At 39.1% G+C, this 16,350-nt stretch overlaps 1 protein-coding gene across 6 annotated transcripts in view; it reads left to right on the forward strand.

Moving 5' to 3' along the window:
* HELZ (helicase with zinc finger) overlaps nucleotides 1–16,350 on the forward strand; it is an 86,149-nt gene that overhangs the window by 50,198 nt on the left and 19,601 nt on the right. For all 6 annotated transcript variants that reach the window (XM_059864123.1, XM_059864125.1, XM_059864124.1 and 3 more), the window contains 7 exons: nucleotides 2,903–3,081; nucleotides 4,643–4,761; nucleotides 6,150–6,295; nucleotides 8,724–8,871; nucleotides 11,173–11,356; nucleotides 12,333–12,561; nucleotides 15,669–15,873. In XM_059864123.1, the coding sequence (XP_059720106.1) occupies nucleotides 2,903–3,081; nucleotides 4,643–4,761; nucleotides 6,150–6,295; nucleotides 8,724–8,871; nucleotides 11,173–11,356; nucleotides 12,333–12,561; nucleotides 15,669–15,873 (1,210 nt within the window). The remainder of the gene's footprint in view (nucleotides 1–2,902; nucleotides 3,082–4,642; nucleotides 4,762–6,149; nucleotides 6,296–8,723; nucleotides 8,872–11,172; nucleotides 11,357–12,332; nucleotides 12,562–15,668; nucleotides 15,874–16,350) is intronic.

The raw sequence follows: 16,350 nt of genomic DNA on the forward strand, positions 1-16,350 counted from the left end.
GTTGTAAGGAGTCACCAGAAGAAGTCACTGTTGTAGGGCAGGAGTGCAAATGAAACTCTTTTTAGCCTCCCTCAGAGGTTCTGATGCCTGACTCCCCCTTTATTACATTTTAGAAGTGTATTTTAAATGGCTTAGAAGCAGTCCCAGCCTGGAACTACTTGATTTGACTGACACTTAGTTGAAATAGTTGGGGGAAAATTTCTTTTGTGCTGCCATGGCAGGGAAGATGATGGAAGCACAGGCAGGTCAGCTGCCAGCTTCTTGCACTCTTTGCCTCATTGGCTGGAGATACACAGAAATTGAGGCTTCTGTTGTAGGTAATGCCACAATTAGAAATAGAGGTGAGCTGAATTTCCACAGGAAATGCAGATTCCTTGCATGTTAATCAAGCACTAAATACAGTGGATATATTCAGTGCCTTTGTTTGCAGATGATTGAGTCCCTAATCTATAATCTGGGATTTCCATTTTGAGGCAATGCTTCATGTATGTGCCAGTAATTTCACTGCCTGTGGTTTGGGAAAACCTTACCCTGCAAGGTTTTCATTTCTCCAGAATCAAAGCCTTGATATGAGGAATGTGATGGGAAAAAAATCTCTCTTGTAAGCTGTGGTTGGGTTTGGGTTCTGTACAAGGAACAAATTGGTACAAAGTGGCTGCACCCTTTTCCCACTTTGTACCCAAAGAATAATAAAATGTGTTGTGGGTACTAATGAGTGTTTTGGTTGGGAACTACCTGACTGCTGGAGTTCAGGGACTCTGCTCATGCAGGGTTAAGACTAAACATTTAAAAGTTTAATCTTTTGTTTAATCAGAAGTTAAGGGCATGTTGCAGGGTGAAATGTTATGATTTCTGGTAAACCCCATTTTTGTAATTGGTTCTTCCAACTTTGGGGAAAAAAAACCACCTAATACTGAAATTATGGGTGGTTCTATTAGCCCAAGTTGCACCTGAGAAAGAAAGTCCTTGTTCAGTGAGGCTTAACTTCTCTCATGACATTTTCGAAGTAGTCACATCTGTCAGGTGTTTTTATGCCAGTGGTGAATAATAGCTCTGGGATACCTATTTGATCTCACATCAAAATAAAAGAAATTAATGGGTAAGCAGCAATGCAGTTTGAAATGCTGTCAGCCAATCTGTGAGTCACCCACAGTTGAATTTTTGTAATAAAAGACAGTGCATGGTATAATAATGTCTAATAACCATAATATTTTGCATTTCAATAGCACCTTTCATCCAAGAATCTCAAAGTGCTTTACAAACATAAACTCCCAATAAACTCAGTAATGCTCACAGTACTCCTGTGAGGTGATGGGTAAGTATAACCTCAGATAAGGTTGGGAAAGTGAAGCACACAAAAGCTGAGGATAAAAAAGGTTGGATAAGTGGAGCAGGAGTTATCTTGCTCCCCTGTTGTAGCTGTTAGGCCATGACTTGGTGTAATAACAGTTTATCAAATAAAGCTCATCCCTTTGATAGCTGAGAAGAAATAAATATGTGAGGGTAACATTAGAAGCCTCTTGTTCTGGGGATGACTCAGGGGTGTGGGGGTTGTTCCTGCTCTGAACCCAGTTTTACCTGGAGTTACCTTTGGTCTCCTAATGTGGATTTGCCTTGGTTGTGTTGTCAAATCAAAGATCATTCAGGGTACTGAGGTGCCTTTGGGTTTCATTTTGTCCAAAATGGGCAATGTATCTTCACAAACCAGATTTATTCTGATGCTGGTACTCGTTTCTCTCACATCACATGGAGCTCAGCTGTAATTTTCAGACGTGGGTGGACATGTGATATCCAGAGTCCAGCCAGTGCAATCATGCTCTGCAATTAGGTGCATAATTACACATTTCCAAACACTTATTAATGATTTGGGATTTGAACTATGGGTGCAGGAGAAATAAAATAATGAATAGATAAACTGAACAGCATTAAATCCCATATTTAGAACTGAAATTAATTAAATTAATTTCATCTTTGGAAATAAATTTATACTTGAATTTCTGTACAATAATTTCTTGTAGTTTAAAGGTTCTACTTCAGATTTATAGTTCTTGATAGAGATTCTGGTGGTGAGGAGCACCTGATGGAGGTGTCAAGAGGCACCTTTATCCAGCTCCTTGCTGGATGTGTTCACCCTGTGGAGTTACTTGTACCCTGTGTTCTGGGGCACAGCCTTTGTGTCTTCTGTGTTTCTCTTCCATGTGGCCAAACTGGCTGTAACAGGTCATCTCTTCCTGAGAAAAATTCATCACTGACTCCCTGGGATGGTGGTTAAAATGACCTGATGTGTGGAAGAGGGTCTGAAATCCAGTCAGTGTCCTTATATTTTAGACTCCAGCCAAACCTGTGGCACTATTTACCCATTCTTTTATCCACAGTATCACAGTTTTGGCCCTGTATGATAAAAAGATGAATTCACCTCATGTTTGGTTTGTAGAATTCAGACAACACATGGGGATGGGTGGGAGGAACAGCAGAATTTGAACATATGTCATGTGTCAGCTGCAGTGGCTGAGATGTGCAGACCACTGTCAGTTCCATACTCTGGGCTATAGTTACCTTCCAGGTCAGCCAATATTTATTTAAAATGAGTTTGTTCTAAGTTTAAAATTAAGTAGGCATTGTGGATCACAGGACATAAATATCAGAAGAATTTACAGATGTCTGTATGTGAAATAAAACATGCTAACTGTTCATATATGTAAAACTGCACTGCAATTATAGAAGGTGAATCCAAGACATTTTAGCATGTAATTCTGCATAGTCGTGCTATTTTTCTTCTTGAAGACGATATTTATTTTTCAGAAAACAGAATATTCCTAATATTCTAATATTTTAGAATTGCTAATTACTAATATTTGAACTAATAGGCAGTGTTCAAAGCTGATCCCTTTTTCTTTCCTAGGGTATATTTCCGAAATCGCTGGGTAAAGACTGTTCACCCAGTTGTGCATCAGTACTGTTTGATTTCAAGCACACATTCCACCTTCCAGATGCCACAGAAAGAAGACATTCTTAAGCAACGAGTAGTAGTTGTTACTTTAAATACATCACAGTATCTATGTCAGCTGGATCTTGAGCCAGGTAAGAGAATTTCTAGACCAGAAGTGTCCATGCTTAAGAAATATCCTCCTCTTGCCACTGTTGGTCCCTTACCCAATTCTTGGAACTGTTAAAAAATAAAGTAAACAATGATAATCTTAACATGCTTGTTTGGTTTTTTATGAATAAATGTTTATTACAGAGCTGTAAACTGCTGGCATTCTAATTAACCTTTTGCTTGTTCTTTTTTTTCCTTCTTTAAAAAAAAAATTAAATAAAGAAGCAGTGCTATCTATGATCTGGTGTTTCTGAGATCCAAGAGGGAAAATTCTGTTTGAGATTCTGACTTTGAATATTATGCTCATTAAGGTCATTACTCAGTGGAGCATGTAAGCATAAAAAACAGAGAGCTTTTCCCCCTTGTTTTGTCAATTGTTTAGCTTTGCAAGCAACTCCCACACATACAAGCCCTGTCTTTGTTAACATGATACATTTGGGGTTGTTTTCTGAACTGAAAGATATTAAACTGATTTTTTGGGGCAGAGGCTGCTTAGGATTTATTATTTTCCTGATCTCCAAGTTAAATCCATTTGCTTTTTAGTGAACATGGAATTTCTTTGCATAAGTTGTTAGGATTAATTTTTTATGGCTACATTTAAGCATTTGTTGCAACAGAGAAAACTAATATGGAATTTATGGTAAATATTTTTGGGTCTTTAGATGGAAATAGCTGCTTTGTTTGGCAGCAGGCTGTGTACAGTCATGCCATAGCCATGTCTGTGCAGCTGTATGAAATTCATATTTTCCAAAGAAAATTGCTGCATTTTTATGTATGTAATCTGAATTGGATGGTGCACCAAGTCCTCTAAAACTTTGTTTTAAACCTTAATATATCACAAGCATCAATGTATAAAAACACTTCTCTACCTATCCTGAGTTTAGATTTCATAAATTATAAGTCCACAGTGGCCAAGTTTCTTTTCAAGTGCATGTTCTCCAGTGCATAGATTCCCACCAAACTTTTAATCCAATATTCTCATAAGATTGAATTTAAATTTTCCTTCAACTTCTGTTCCTTTTTTCCCCCCCAACATTCCTTTAAGCCCATAAGCAGCAAAGTGCTCAGGTATGTGTGCAATTTTAATGGGAAATTTAGTACATAAAATAGTTACTAGGACTCAAGCACATGAGGAATTCCTTGTCACTGTCACTGTCCAAAGCTCTTCAAGTCTCATGGTGGCAAAAGAACTTTGAGATTTGAGAAACCTCTTGAGGGATGTTCTGCCAAGAGATATTTCCTCTTGGGGTAAGGAGGGCTCAGATAAAACATGTGTTTAATTTGATGTGTATCACAAGAAAGAGCAGACCTGGGGGCTCCTGCTAATGTCCCTGGCCACCAGGTGACCACTGTTGGTCATTTGATGGGTGTGACAATGGTGTGGTTTTCAGTAGCTGCTAGAAATGAATTTGTGTAAGCCATACTTTTTTAATTCTAGTTTTGGTTACTATCAGAATACAGAATGTTAAGTTCAAGTTCTTGTTTTCAATATTAATTTTACCAAATTTCAAGTTTCATTTCTTTGGGGATATCTGTGTTTTTCAGGGTTTTTTACACACATTCTGTTAGATGAAGCTGCTCAAGCTATGGAGTGTGAAACGATTATGCCTCTGGCATTAGCTAATAAAAACACAAGAATTGTCTTGGCTGGAGACCATATGCAGGTAAGAGCTGTGCAACTTTTGAGTATGAAGTGCATATGTGTAATATTTGTGTTTATCTATTTAAGTTATTTATCTGCACCAAATTATATAATAGATGGGGAAGCCAAGGAGAATTCCAGGGATGTTATTTAAGATATGAGGATATTTATTGCAGTCAGGAGTTTATGACTGGTATTCCCTGTTGATTTTTAAAAGAATTCAAGAATATGGAGAATTAGGATTGAGAGAACTTTTAAGTTGCATTAGAAGCATCCAATCTGGTGAAGATTTGAACAAGTGAGAAATGGGAAGCTGAAACTTGCCAGTGCTTTTCTGTTGCTGCAAAGTGCCTGGGAGCTGCTTGGTTTGGAGAGTTTAAAACACTGATTATGCCTGTCATTTTTCAGCCTGTAGGCATGAGAAAGCATGCTTGGAAAAGTCATCTTTACTTGCTTTATTGATTTAGGCCAGATTTATTTGTTTTTATAGATTTGCCTTAAATTCTCTGTGCATCTCACAGTAGCAGTAGGGTGGATGTGTGCTTTGGTACAGTAACAAACTCAGAGTGGTGTTGCCACTTATAATTTATTACTGCTGGATAATTTCAATGATATTAATAATGCCAAGTAGTGGGGTAGTGCTTTTTAAATGCTACTCTCAAAATGCTTTTCAAGAGCTTGGAATTCTTACTTCAGGCTTGATCTCATCAGCCCAGCTGTGTGGATGAATTCCTCCCAGGGCCTGTGTGTGTCAGGCTGCTCTGTAGCTCAGGGTCTTACAGAAGATCCTCTATCAGGTGTCCAGTCCAATTTCAAAAACTAATATCATATGAATTCAGAAGACAAAATAGATTGGCTTCATTTCTACACTTGGAAATTGTATTTTAAGAATCTCATTTTCATCTTCTTTGGTTCTATTTTTCCTGCTATAAGTAGATGTTGGTTTTATTGTTAAACAAGCCCAGTAGGAGTTTAGTGTAACAGTAAATAGGTCACTGGGTTTTTGTTTTTTCAACAACATTTCTATTTAGCTTTATAAATGGTACTAAAATTTCTTTATTTTCTGATTTGTACTATTTGTGGTAATAACTGAATTGTAGAAGTGGTTGTTAGAATAATGGTGTAAAGTCATTCTAAACACAGTTGGGAGTGTTAAACTTAAATAGAGGGGCTCTTTGCATAGTTATTGAGTATTTTATTGTTCCTTTAAGACCATGCTGGTCTTTTGTTACTATTCTGGTAGGCAGGAGCATTTCTTTGGAATAACCACAGTCTGTGTCTTCCAGCGATGGATGTCCAGTGAAAGGGAGGTTTCATTTTTGGGTTGATGCAAATAAATATGTTGGGAGCGTGAAATTCCAAGTCCACCCGTTTAGTTACATTTTCTCTGTGTGTGTGTGTCTATTACAGCTCAGTCCTTTTGTCTACAGTGAATTTGCCAGGGAGAGAAACCTCCATGTTTCCTTGCTCGACCGGCTCTACGAGCACTACCCTGCCGAGTTCCCGTGCAGGATCCTGCTCTGTGAGAACTATCGCTCCCATGAAGCAATCATCAAGTAGGTGTGAACTTTTTCACTCTATCATGTGCTTCTTCTGACTGCTGCCAGTGAACAAAAGAGCCAAGCACAGCTGAAGTGTTTCTGGCGTGAAATCTTACTTGTTTCAAAGTTCATTAGTAATTCTGTGGGGTCGTTTGGGCTCCTAGAGCAGCTGCCAGGGCTGTGGGACAGAGCCCTTGTTCAGGTGGGGATGCTTTGGCTGCTTGCACACTAAACCAAAGAAGAGCCAACTTGCCCTTTTTAACCACCCAGCAGTTTATTATGTAGGCTCTGTGCTCCTTTGAACCATTTCAGAATTTTAGATTCACTGGGGTGGATTATCTTGGAATGGTAAGCTGTGGGCAATGTAAGGAACATATGGATATGCAACTGTGAATGGAAAAAATAGGTCAAATTTTGAGCATGTTTCTTTACTGTTGACATCTTTTATTACTTCTTTCAAGACACATTAATCAGTGGGTTTGCATTTTTATGCTATGATAAACTAATGGCTGCCAGTGTAATGAGCTCATCCATGAGCTGTGCTGGAAAGAATAAGTGCAATCATGGGGAAAAATGCTAAAGTTTAAATCCTGGCTCAAATATGTACTGAGGAATATTATGTTGGTATCCAGTCATACTAATTAGGTTATCACTGTGTTCAAAGCAAAAGCAGAAATATTTAAGTGCTCTGGGGAATCAAAAGTGAGAATGTAAAATATTTTTTTACATAGCTTGATCTGTCTTCACTTTATGGACTTGGTAGTTATAGGCTGAGTGCTGCCAAATTTCTTACCCCTTTTTTGAGTTTCTGAGTTTGAAATGAGAGAACATCTGTAAAGGAAGGGATCATTTCAGCTTTTCTTTAGAGATCACTTCCATGTAATTTACCTCAGAAAGATCATGAAAATTCACTTCAGCAGCTGGAGTTCAGACAGGGAGTTCCAAGAAAGAGCCACTTTGTTGAACACTGAGGTGAGGATGCAGAAACACTACTGGGGCTGGTTGGCTCTCTGGTCAAAGTCCAGTGTGCCCAGTTCCACTGGGAAGGTTGGGAGGTTGAACCAGCTGAACACTCTCATGGTGGTCCCTTTAGGAGATGTCTCAAGTCTCCTCTTTTGTGTGTTGTGGAATTTCTCCTGACTAATGGGACCATGACACTTGGGACAGGAGTGTAGGAAGATGAAGAGCTCATTAATCATCTCTACCTCACTGAAGCAGAGACACCATGAGAAATAGAGGAAAGAAGGAGCCATTAGTGCAGCCTGACTTTGGAGCTGTAATTGGAAAAAACAGCCCATACTGAAAAAGTTTTGTTGTTTAATGAGATCTCATTACTGAAAGTTAATTTGCAGCAGGGATGGTTAGTTTTGCCCCCTGGCTGCTCTGGAGTGACTGCTGCAGCCTAAGCCAGAGAGGAGCCCAGTGTTCTCAGGGTTGTCCAGGGTAAGCCAGTTCAGGTCAGGGGTGGGCTGCAGTGCTTTGATGGTGATTTGGTGGCAGGCAAGTTTCTGTGGCTTTTCCATGAGCAGCTGTTTCCATCTCAAGCTGCAGTAGCTGGAATCCTGGAAGAACTGGATGGACCTACCAGCTGCACAGTCTCCTGCTTTGGTTGTCTTCATGGCAGGCTCCTGCAGCCTCTGAGTGATACCCAAAGAAAATTAAGGTTGGAGGCTGAGCATTGAAAGTGAGATGATACCAAATTCACTCATTACTGGAAGCCAGCGCATTAATTTAGCTCTACTGTGCAATAACATTTACAACACTCTCCAGTCTCTTCTTGCTGCCTTTTTGTCTCATTCCATTCAGGTTGCTTTTCCCTCCTGCTTCACACCATGAAGTAGTTCTTGCCTCATTTCTTTTTCAGTCAGCCAGCTGCTGGTCTGGCTGCTGCCAGCAGAGGAACTCTGTTCTGGTTGTGTTTCTGGTCTCTAGCAAGATAGATCAGCCTGGAGTAGAAGTCACAGAAGAAAAGCTTGGTTGACAGCTGAACACGGCCTGTGTCGTGCTCAGTGCACACAAATCTGTAGTAAATTTATCTTCCAAGTTCAATAACTCTTAACTGACATGAGCAAGCTCATTGTCCAGCCTGGGGAATAACCAGTACCAGACAGCAAGTGTTCTTTTTGCCCAGTTTCCAGCCATCAGAAGTTCTGAGTGAAACATCAGTGAGAATGTTCATAACTTTGTCAAGCTTTAGATGAGAAGAGAAAACAGCCTTTGTAGAAAAAGTGTTGGAGAAGCATATTTTTAGTGCCTTCTGCTGTGTCTGTAGAAGGGAAATATCAGTTCAGAGAAATCATTTGAAGATGCTGAATAGTAATCAGTGGTTCTGTTTTCCTTATGAAGTATTTTGTGGTTGCATATTTCATCAGGGAGATTTGCATATTTTATCAGTGAGCTCATGTGTAGACTCCACATTTTCCCCTGTTTTGCCTCGTTACAGTTACACATCTGAACTTTTCTATGAAGGCAAATTGATGGCAAGTGGAAAGCAGCCAGCACACAAAGATTTCTACCCTTTGACTTTCTTCACAGCACGTGGAGAAGATGTGCAAGAAAAAAATAGTACAGCTTTTTACAATAATGCAGAGGTAACTCTTCTTTACTTTTATTGTTGATTGTTTTTTTAAAGCTCCACTCCCCCAAATTTACTGGTTTATGCTCAGTGTGGGTGGAAGACATAAATTGTCCTCTACTAAGAGAGTGGAACATGGAGTTTGCTAAACATGATGTAATGAAAATTGCAATTGTAGTAAACATTTCCACTAATTTACCTTCTTTTTTTTCTCTGTAAATTATAAGCTGCATCTCATTCTCCCAGGCTCATTCTTCAGGAGAGATTTGTCTTTCCTGATAATTTATGTGACATTCTGATAGATGTATCTTAGCAACTGAGAGTAACTGCAATTTGAAGTAAAACTTAGATTTCTTTGACTGTTGTAGAAATGTTCCCACTCAGATAAGAGTTCTCAGGAGTAACATTTCACATTTCCTTTAATATGTTTAGGATCAGTGTCTAACTGATAATGTGCAGATGAGATTCTTTTAGGTGAGAACTTATTCTCTGTCTGTTTGTTTCATGTAGATTTATTGGTATTCTTCAAAAATTACTTTCATTCCCATTCCTTCCCTCATGTTTAGAAGAGCCAAACAACCCAAGCCCACAAAAACAAACACATGCAGCAGCACCCACCTCCCACCTTCTGACTTGATAGTGGAAGATGCCTTTTTCCAGTCACCTCCAGTTAGGGAGGGAGGGAAAATCAAAGAAATAGCAGTGATTTTCATGAGCTTAGGAGGAATTTCTGGGTAGTGTTTGTTATGAAGCACTGCAGAACTGCCTGTTTCCCCTTGTTGATCAGGGTGGAGTTCCTCTGCTGCACAATTTGAAACCTGTTTGTTGTTGTTCTGCACTTGTTAAACATTCTTTGCTGCGTTAAAATATCTTCTGAAATAAGAAGCTCCAGTGACTTCTGGACACCTGACTGCTTTCATTAATCTACTTGGATTGCTTTGCCATTTAAAAAAAGTTGTAAAGGACCTAAAAATATCTTCAGTGGCTAAGTAACTGTCTGAAAACTGTGAGTCATTAATGGCCACAGGCAGAAATGAAGGACAACGGCTCCTTAAACACCAGCAGGAAAAACTGGAATTAGATGAAGAGGGAGATTTTTTCTGTTGGACCCTTAATGGATGTTTGCACTGGGGCATCTGGTTCATTGATGCCTATATTAAGAATTATTCTGGGAAATGCACTTTCCCTTGTTGGTCTTCATTTTAAAATTTCCCTATGTGGTGTTAATTCTAAATACATACCTAGAAGCTATATCCTTTCAGAGAATCTTGCCAAAATACTACAAAAGATCATTATTTTTGTGCTATGGTTTTTATAGATATCAAAGTTTGTTCTAATAGCCTTTGTCAGCAGAGCTGGCTTTTAAATGCAAGAATTGATGTCACAAAAACATTCAGGACTTGCTTAAAAACTGTCCCCTATTTTCACTATCCTCTGAAATTGCCAAAAATAAACTATTTGTGACTTTTTAAGGATTAAAATAATTTTTTTTTCATTAAGAGGCTGAGCTTGCATTTGTGATACTGTAGGAAAACAGCACCCTGAATTACCATGCTTTAAATAGCTGGAGAAATATTTATTGAATGCAAATTAAAAAAAGAAAAGAAAAGGAGTCACAAACCTTCTATGAGGTTACTCAGAAATGCCTTGTGCAGTGCAGTACCTCTGGTGTGCTGAGATGAGCTGCTCTGGCAGGAGGTTACTTGGAGGCTGTCTCCTCACAGGGGGAGGTTTTCAGGTTTTATTACACGTTAGTCTTCTCAGGTAGCACATTTCATAGTATTCACAGAGAGGAACTAGCAGTTGATGAATTATCTGAAACTCCCAATGGTATTCTTTGGAATGGGAGATCATTGTGCTCTGGTATATGGATGCTGTGTCTAGAGTTATCAGACATGATAGGATGACATATATCAAATGCAGAATAAAAATTAAATTATAGCAATTTGGGCAGTACATTTACTTACAGAAATAAGTTGAAGTATGGCAAGAAAGGTTCTAGTGCGTTTGACATTTTTGTAAGAATGAAAATTAAGATTATTAATGTAATTTTGAAGTTTGTAATTTTAACTGAGAAAATTTATTTCAAGATTAAAAAAAAAACTTATTTCAAGATAAAAAAGGGTGCTGTGTAGTGAATACATTGTTTTACTCCAGGATACTTTAGAGTATCACTGTAGGATGCAGTAGTATCACTGCTTGTGTAACACTGTGTCGTGTAAGCGTTTCAAAGCCTTAAAGCTCAAATCCCCTTTCCATATCAAAGAGCGCTGCTCAGTGGGACATAACTTTTAAGAATCCTGCCTTTTTCCCCGAGGTGTTTGAAGTGGTGGAGCGTGTGGAGGAGCTGAGGAGGAAGTGGCCAGTGGCCTGGGGCAAGCTGGACGACGGCAGCATCGGGGTGGTGACCCCCTACGCTGACCAGGTGTTCCGCATCCGCGCCGAGCTGCGCAAGAAGCGCCTGTCCGACGTCAGCGTGGAGAGGGTGCTCAACGTGCAGGGTGAGCAGCTGGGCTGGCCCAGGGGAGATGTGTCTGCTGCTGGAATAACCTCAGATAGTTACCCTGGAGTTTGCTAAAATTACCCTAAAGCCGTGGGAGCAAAAGGAGAGCTGTGGTACAGGTGTTGCTCCAACGTTGAGTATAAACTCGTGGATGTGAGATGTGAGATTGATCTCATTTGTCTCAGTGGATGTGAGATTTATCTTTTGTCAAAAAGATATCTTTGTCTTTTCTCAGGATTGAGTTCAGCCATGCTTTAAAAATAAATTGAGCGAAAATTGTAGAAACCAATATGTTTTTGACAGAATTTTAATGTTTTTAACAAACTGATAGGTTTTAGAGTTCCAAATACAAATGGAACAGAGTTTTAGCCTCAAAATGTTTTACTGATTTCTTTTCCATCTGTGGAATAAACTGCAAGGAGTCTAAAAATTTAGGTGTTTCTTCCTGAAATCACATTGATAACAAGGATTTTGTGTAGGCATAGCCTGTTGCTAGGCTGCACTTCTAGTCGGTAATAAACAAAGGCAGATGATAAAGTAACTGAGTGACAGTGAGTGGTTTGCTCTGTTTTTTCATGGTGGATATTAATGCATTTGAGAAATTTAAAAATATGAATCAAGAATGTCCAGAATTTATTTTTAAGGTAGAATAAATAAATTCAAGATTTGTTATTGACTCATCGGCAATGCTGTAAAGATAATTAACATTTCAGAAAGTTCAGCAGTGATTAATATCAAGGTGAAAAAGTAAGTTTTTTAAAGAGGAAATATTCTTGTAATGGAATATGCTATTTATAGTGCATCTTTTAAAATTTTTAAATCTTATTATTCTTGCATAAAGCTCTTCATGTGAAGGGTAGCTATGAGTTCAGAACATCTAGGTGTGAAATCTGGCTGGCAAGGGCAGTGCTCTGGCCGTGGTAGGGGCAGAAATAGCAACAATTATCTCAGAGATGTTTTTTGTTTCATTTCAGGAAAGCAGTTCAGAGTTCTGTTCCTCAGCACAGTACGAACACGGCACACATGCAAACATAAGCAAACTCCAATTAAAAGGAAAGAGCAGTTACTGGAGGATTCAACAGAAGACTTGGATTATGGTTTTCTGTCTAATTACAAACTTCTCAACACTGCCATTACAAGAGCACAGTCCTTAGTAGCTGTGGTTGGAGATCCTATTGCTTTGTGTTCTATTGGAAGATGCAGGTACTTTCTCTATGTTCCTTGGTTAACCAGGGCTAAGGGTACTGGAAAATGGGTTTATCTGTGCTGCTGGATTTAGGAAAGTGAGGGTTGTCATCATGTATAACAGGGAACAATGTGAGATACCCATACCTGGCCACTACAGACTGTCTTTTTGTGCATTTATTGTTCAAATTTTCACTTAACAATTGAGCATGGTTAATTTTACTTTCTGGTGGGGGTTTTTGTATACCCATTACAATTTCATATACAAATAAAGGTAATGCATAATTTGAAATCTAAAATTGTGATTTGAATGTTATGGCAGTCGTAGGATGGTAGAAGACTTGAAAAACATTATTTATGTTTTGATAGGTCTTCATGACACTAGGAAAAAACTCGTTAAGATTTGAATGGATTTACATTTTATAGATCTAAATGAAGAAATGTGAAAAATGCTGAGATATGTAAACACTTAATGATATGTTAAAGGTTCCAAGTTCTTGTTCTTCAAAGGGTTTTTTTCGATGGAAGAGCTGAAATTTTGAGATGATCAGAGATAAACCCTGCAGCTTATTCTCGAAGAGAGGAAACAGTGCACTGACTACATTATTAAAATAAAGCTAAAAATACATGTTAGTTGTTATATCTATGTTGTGTTCTACTTTCCTGAGTGATGCTTCTGCTACTGTGTTGAAAAGGGGTGTGGTTTTCAAAGATGAGAGTTGAAAAAGCCAAATGGAATTCAAACCTTTGTTGACTGTATTTATGAAATATAACCTGAATTGCACCACTTCCCTGCTGGGGCCATGTCAGGAGTGTCTGTACATGAATGCAGTGATCTGCTTTAAATGGCTTCTAACATCTTACTGGCAGAGAAATAATTGTTGTGGGTTTAATTCACTTTTCCCTTACCTGGTTGGGTTTTTTAGGCAAGGGGTGGTTTATGTAATGAGCTGATGAGAAGGAGCTTCTGTGCCTCCCAAGTGCTCTTTCAAAATATTTGAAATAGGGTGTGCAAAAACTTAATAAAATAAAAATATAGGCTGTCAGCATGGTAAATAAATTACAGTGCTGGCAGTTAAGGACTGGGTTTGCATTTTGAAGACCAGCAGCTGTTTATAGATGCAGAGCTGCTCCAAATTATAAAATGAAAGATAATTAAGAAACAAGGAGCACTGAAACTTTATTAAGATGTATCTCGAGCTTTCCCTTTAATACACCATTGTCTTGTTTCACTGAATAATTGAACATTCACTCTTTGAAAATAGTGCTGGAGGGGCTCAGGGAGGCTGCTGGGAAGATGGTTCTTTTTTAGTCCAACAGGAGTAGAGAAGTCTGAAAGAAGTGACATTTCGTTAGGAAAAACAGACCTCAAAAAAGTTTAGAGTGTACTTGAATTTTATAAATATTCTAATACCTGTCAAAATGAGTCAAGACTGTAATGATAGTTGTAGAGAGCTTTGTGAAGTATGCCCAGGGTAATCATTACATTCCTGTGTGCTCCAGCTGGACTAGACAGAGCTGTTTTGGCAGACACCCCCTTTAAACTCCCGAGCACACTCAGAGGCAGCAGGGTTTTATTCTCTGTTCTTACGCCCCAGAACAAGTGTTCCATGTGTGGAGCGACTGCTTGGGGCATTCTCAGCATTCTCAGCAAAAGTGGATGGGTCTCAGTGGATTTGGGGTACTTGGCAGTAGGTTTGGTGACTGAATTGATTAATCAGAGGGAATTCCATCTTTAAAGCATCCCGGTGATGCATTTAATTTTGGTTTTTAATTCTCATTTAAAACCTTGCAAGATCTATTTGCCTTAGAGCAAAATGCAGCTTGCATCCTGAATTTTAAAAGATCATCTCTTGCCTCTATGAAATCACAACAGAAATGGGCTTTTAGGGAAAACAATTCTGAATTCTTGAAAACATCACTAGCATCACAGCATTCTTGCAAGACAGACGTTTGTTCTTTCTCACAAAGTCAGCTACTCAGCAAAATGTGACACTGCTGGTACAATTAGTGTGCTGCAATTCCTCATTTTGCAGGTTCTGGGGAAAGAACAGTGCTTGCTGATAGGCCAGACCTTATTACTGAAGGGTGAACGAGCAGGAGTTATAGTCAAGCACACCTTTACCCTTGATATTTTTGAAAGAGACAGCTCAGTCAGGTTTGTTTGGTTTTTTTTTAAAGTGACATCTTCAGACCTTATTAAATAACTTCTAAGCTTCAGTAACTTCACCCAAAAAGTTCCTTTGAGGTTAAAAAAAAAATCATAAGTGTAAAATTTTGTGTAGATCCTGCTGTGGATGTTAAAACAAAAAAAGATTTTTCTTTTATAAAGCAGTAGAAAGATATATTATGAGAAAACAGAAGACAGGAAGGAATATTCTTTTATTACATGGTTTAAAAAACCCCTCCATCCTCCAAAAAGTTGAAAACAGAATTTTCATAGATAAGTCATGCATCATCTGATGGTTGTTTTCCTAGCTCAAAAATACTTCTGTATGTTATAGAAAAATCTGACACGCACTGAAGTGCATGCTTTTGTTTATTTTCCACTAGAGGATCTCAAAGAATCTCTAGAAACTCCCCAAAATATTAATTTTCACATGCCTCTGAAGTGTTTCACAAGAGTGGTTTTGAGGGCATATCTCAAAACCCTTTGTATTTGTATTTTGTTAGCTTTGGTATTTGTACCACTGAAGGATCTGCCTAAATTCAGAGAATGTTCTTGACAACTTCTAGGACTGAGTATCTGTGTAATTCCTGTCACTATTTGAGCTTCAATAATTTTTGCCTTAAATCATACATTCCAGAATTCTCAGCATGGAGTTTGCTGGTTTTGGTTTTCTAGGGAAGAGTTCTGAGTTGGAGCTGTCCATGGCATTAATACCAAAGGTGGTACCCAGCCAGTGCTGTGACCTGATGCACATGGACAGAGCTGTGTGTGCATTTGGAGTGCCTGGGGAGCTTTGCACTGCTCAGCTGCAGGGAGCAGGCTCAGGGTGGATGGATTGGTGTGCAAAATGAGCACACACAAGCAATGAAAGTGTCCCACAGTTACGTTCAGTCTGTTTTTATTTTAATAGCAGCCATTGAGCCTTCCTCACTGTTTGTAAAAATCATTTCCATAGGAAATTCTGGGAAAGGTTCATTGCCCTGTGCCACGAGAATGAAAGTCTTCATGGCATCACGTTTGAGCAGATCAAAGCTCAGCTGGAAGCTCTGGAGTTAAAGAAAACCTACGTGCTGAACCCTCTGGCCCCCGAGTTCATCCCCCGAGCGCTGCGGCACCAGCACTCAGCCAACCCCAGCAAACAGCAGCAGTCACCTCCAAAGGTACAGTGAGTGCTCCTGGGGATGCCTTCTGCCAGCAGCTGGGAGGGAATCTGGAGAAATAACATGAAAGGTTTATGGAACAAGCTGTTTGTTTTAAAATTGCATCAGTGCAATCAGATATGAATGCAAATTCCAGAGGGATCCTCAGCATTTTCAAGGGAAAGCTCTGGACTGGTGTTATCATAAAGTTTTTAGCAATATAGCTTTAGTTGTCCAAGCCTTGTTTGCTTACTGCACACACCTTGGCTCACTCTGGCCTGTTCATTGGCAGTTTTGCAGTGACCCTGGAGAAATTCAGCCCTGGAAACTCAGGATTTAGATAAACCAGATTAAACCCTCTGAGCAAGAGCCAGTCCTGTCCCAAGCAGTGCTCTGACTGTACTCCAGGAAACAACAGGCTGATACAGACAGTGACAAGGAGTAAAAGAGGCCAGCAAAATAATAGCCAAAAGGGATTTGGTTTGGTCAAAAAATCTC

The sequence above is a fragment of the Haemorhous mexicanus genome, chromosome 20 (genome assembly GCF_027477595.1).
Source record: "Haemorhous mexicanus isolate bHaeMex1 chromosome 20, bHaeMex1.pri, whole genome shotgun sequence".
Classification (NCBI taxonomy): Eukaryota; Metazoa; Chordata; class Aves; order Passeriformes; family Fringillidae; genus Haemorhous; species Haemorhous mexicanus.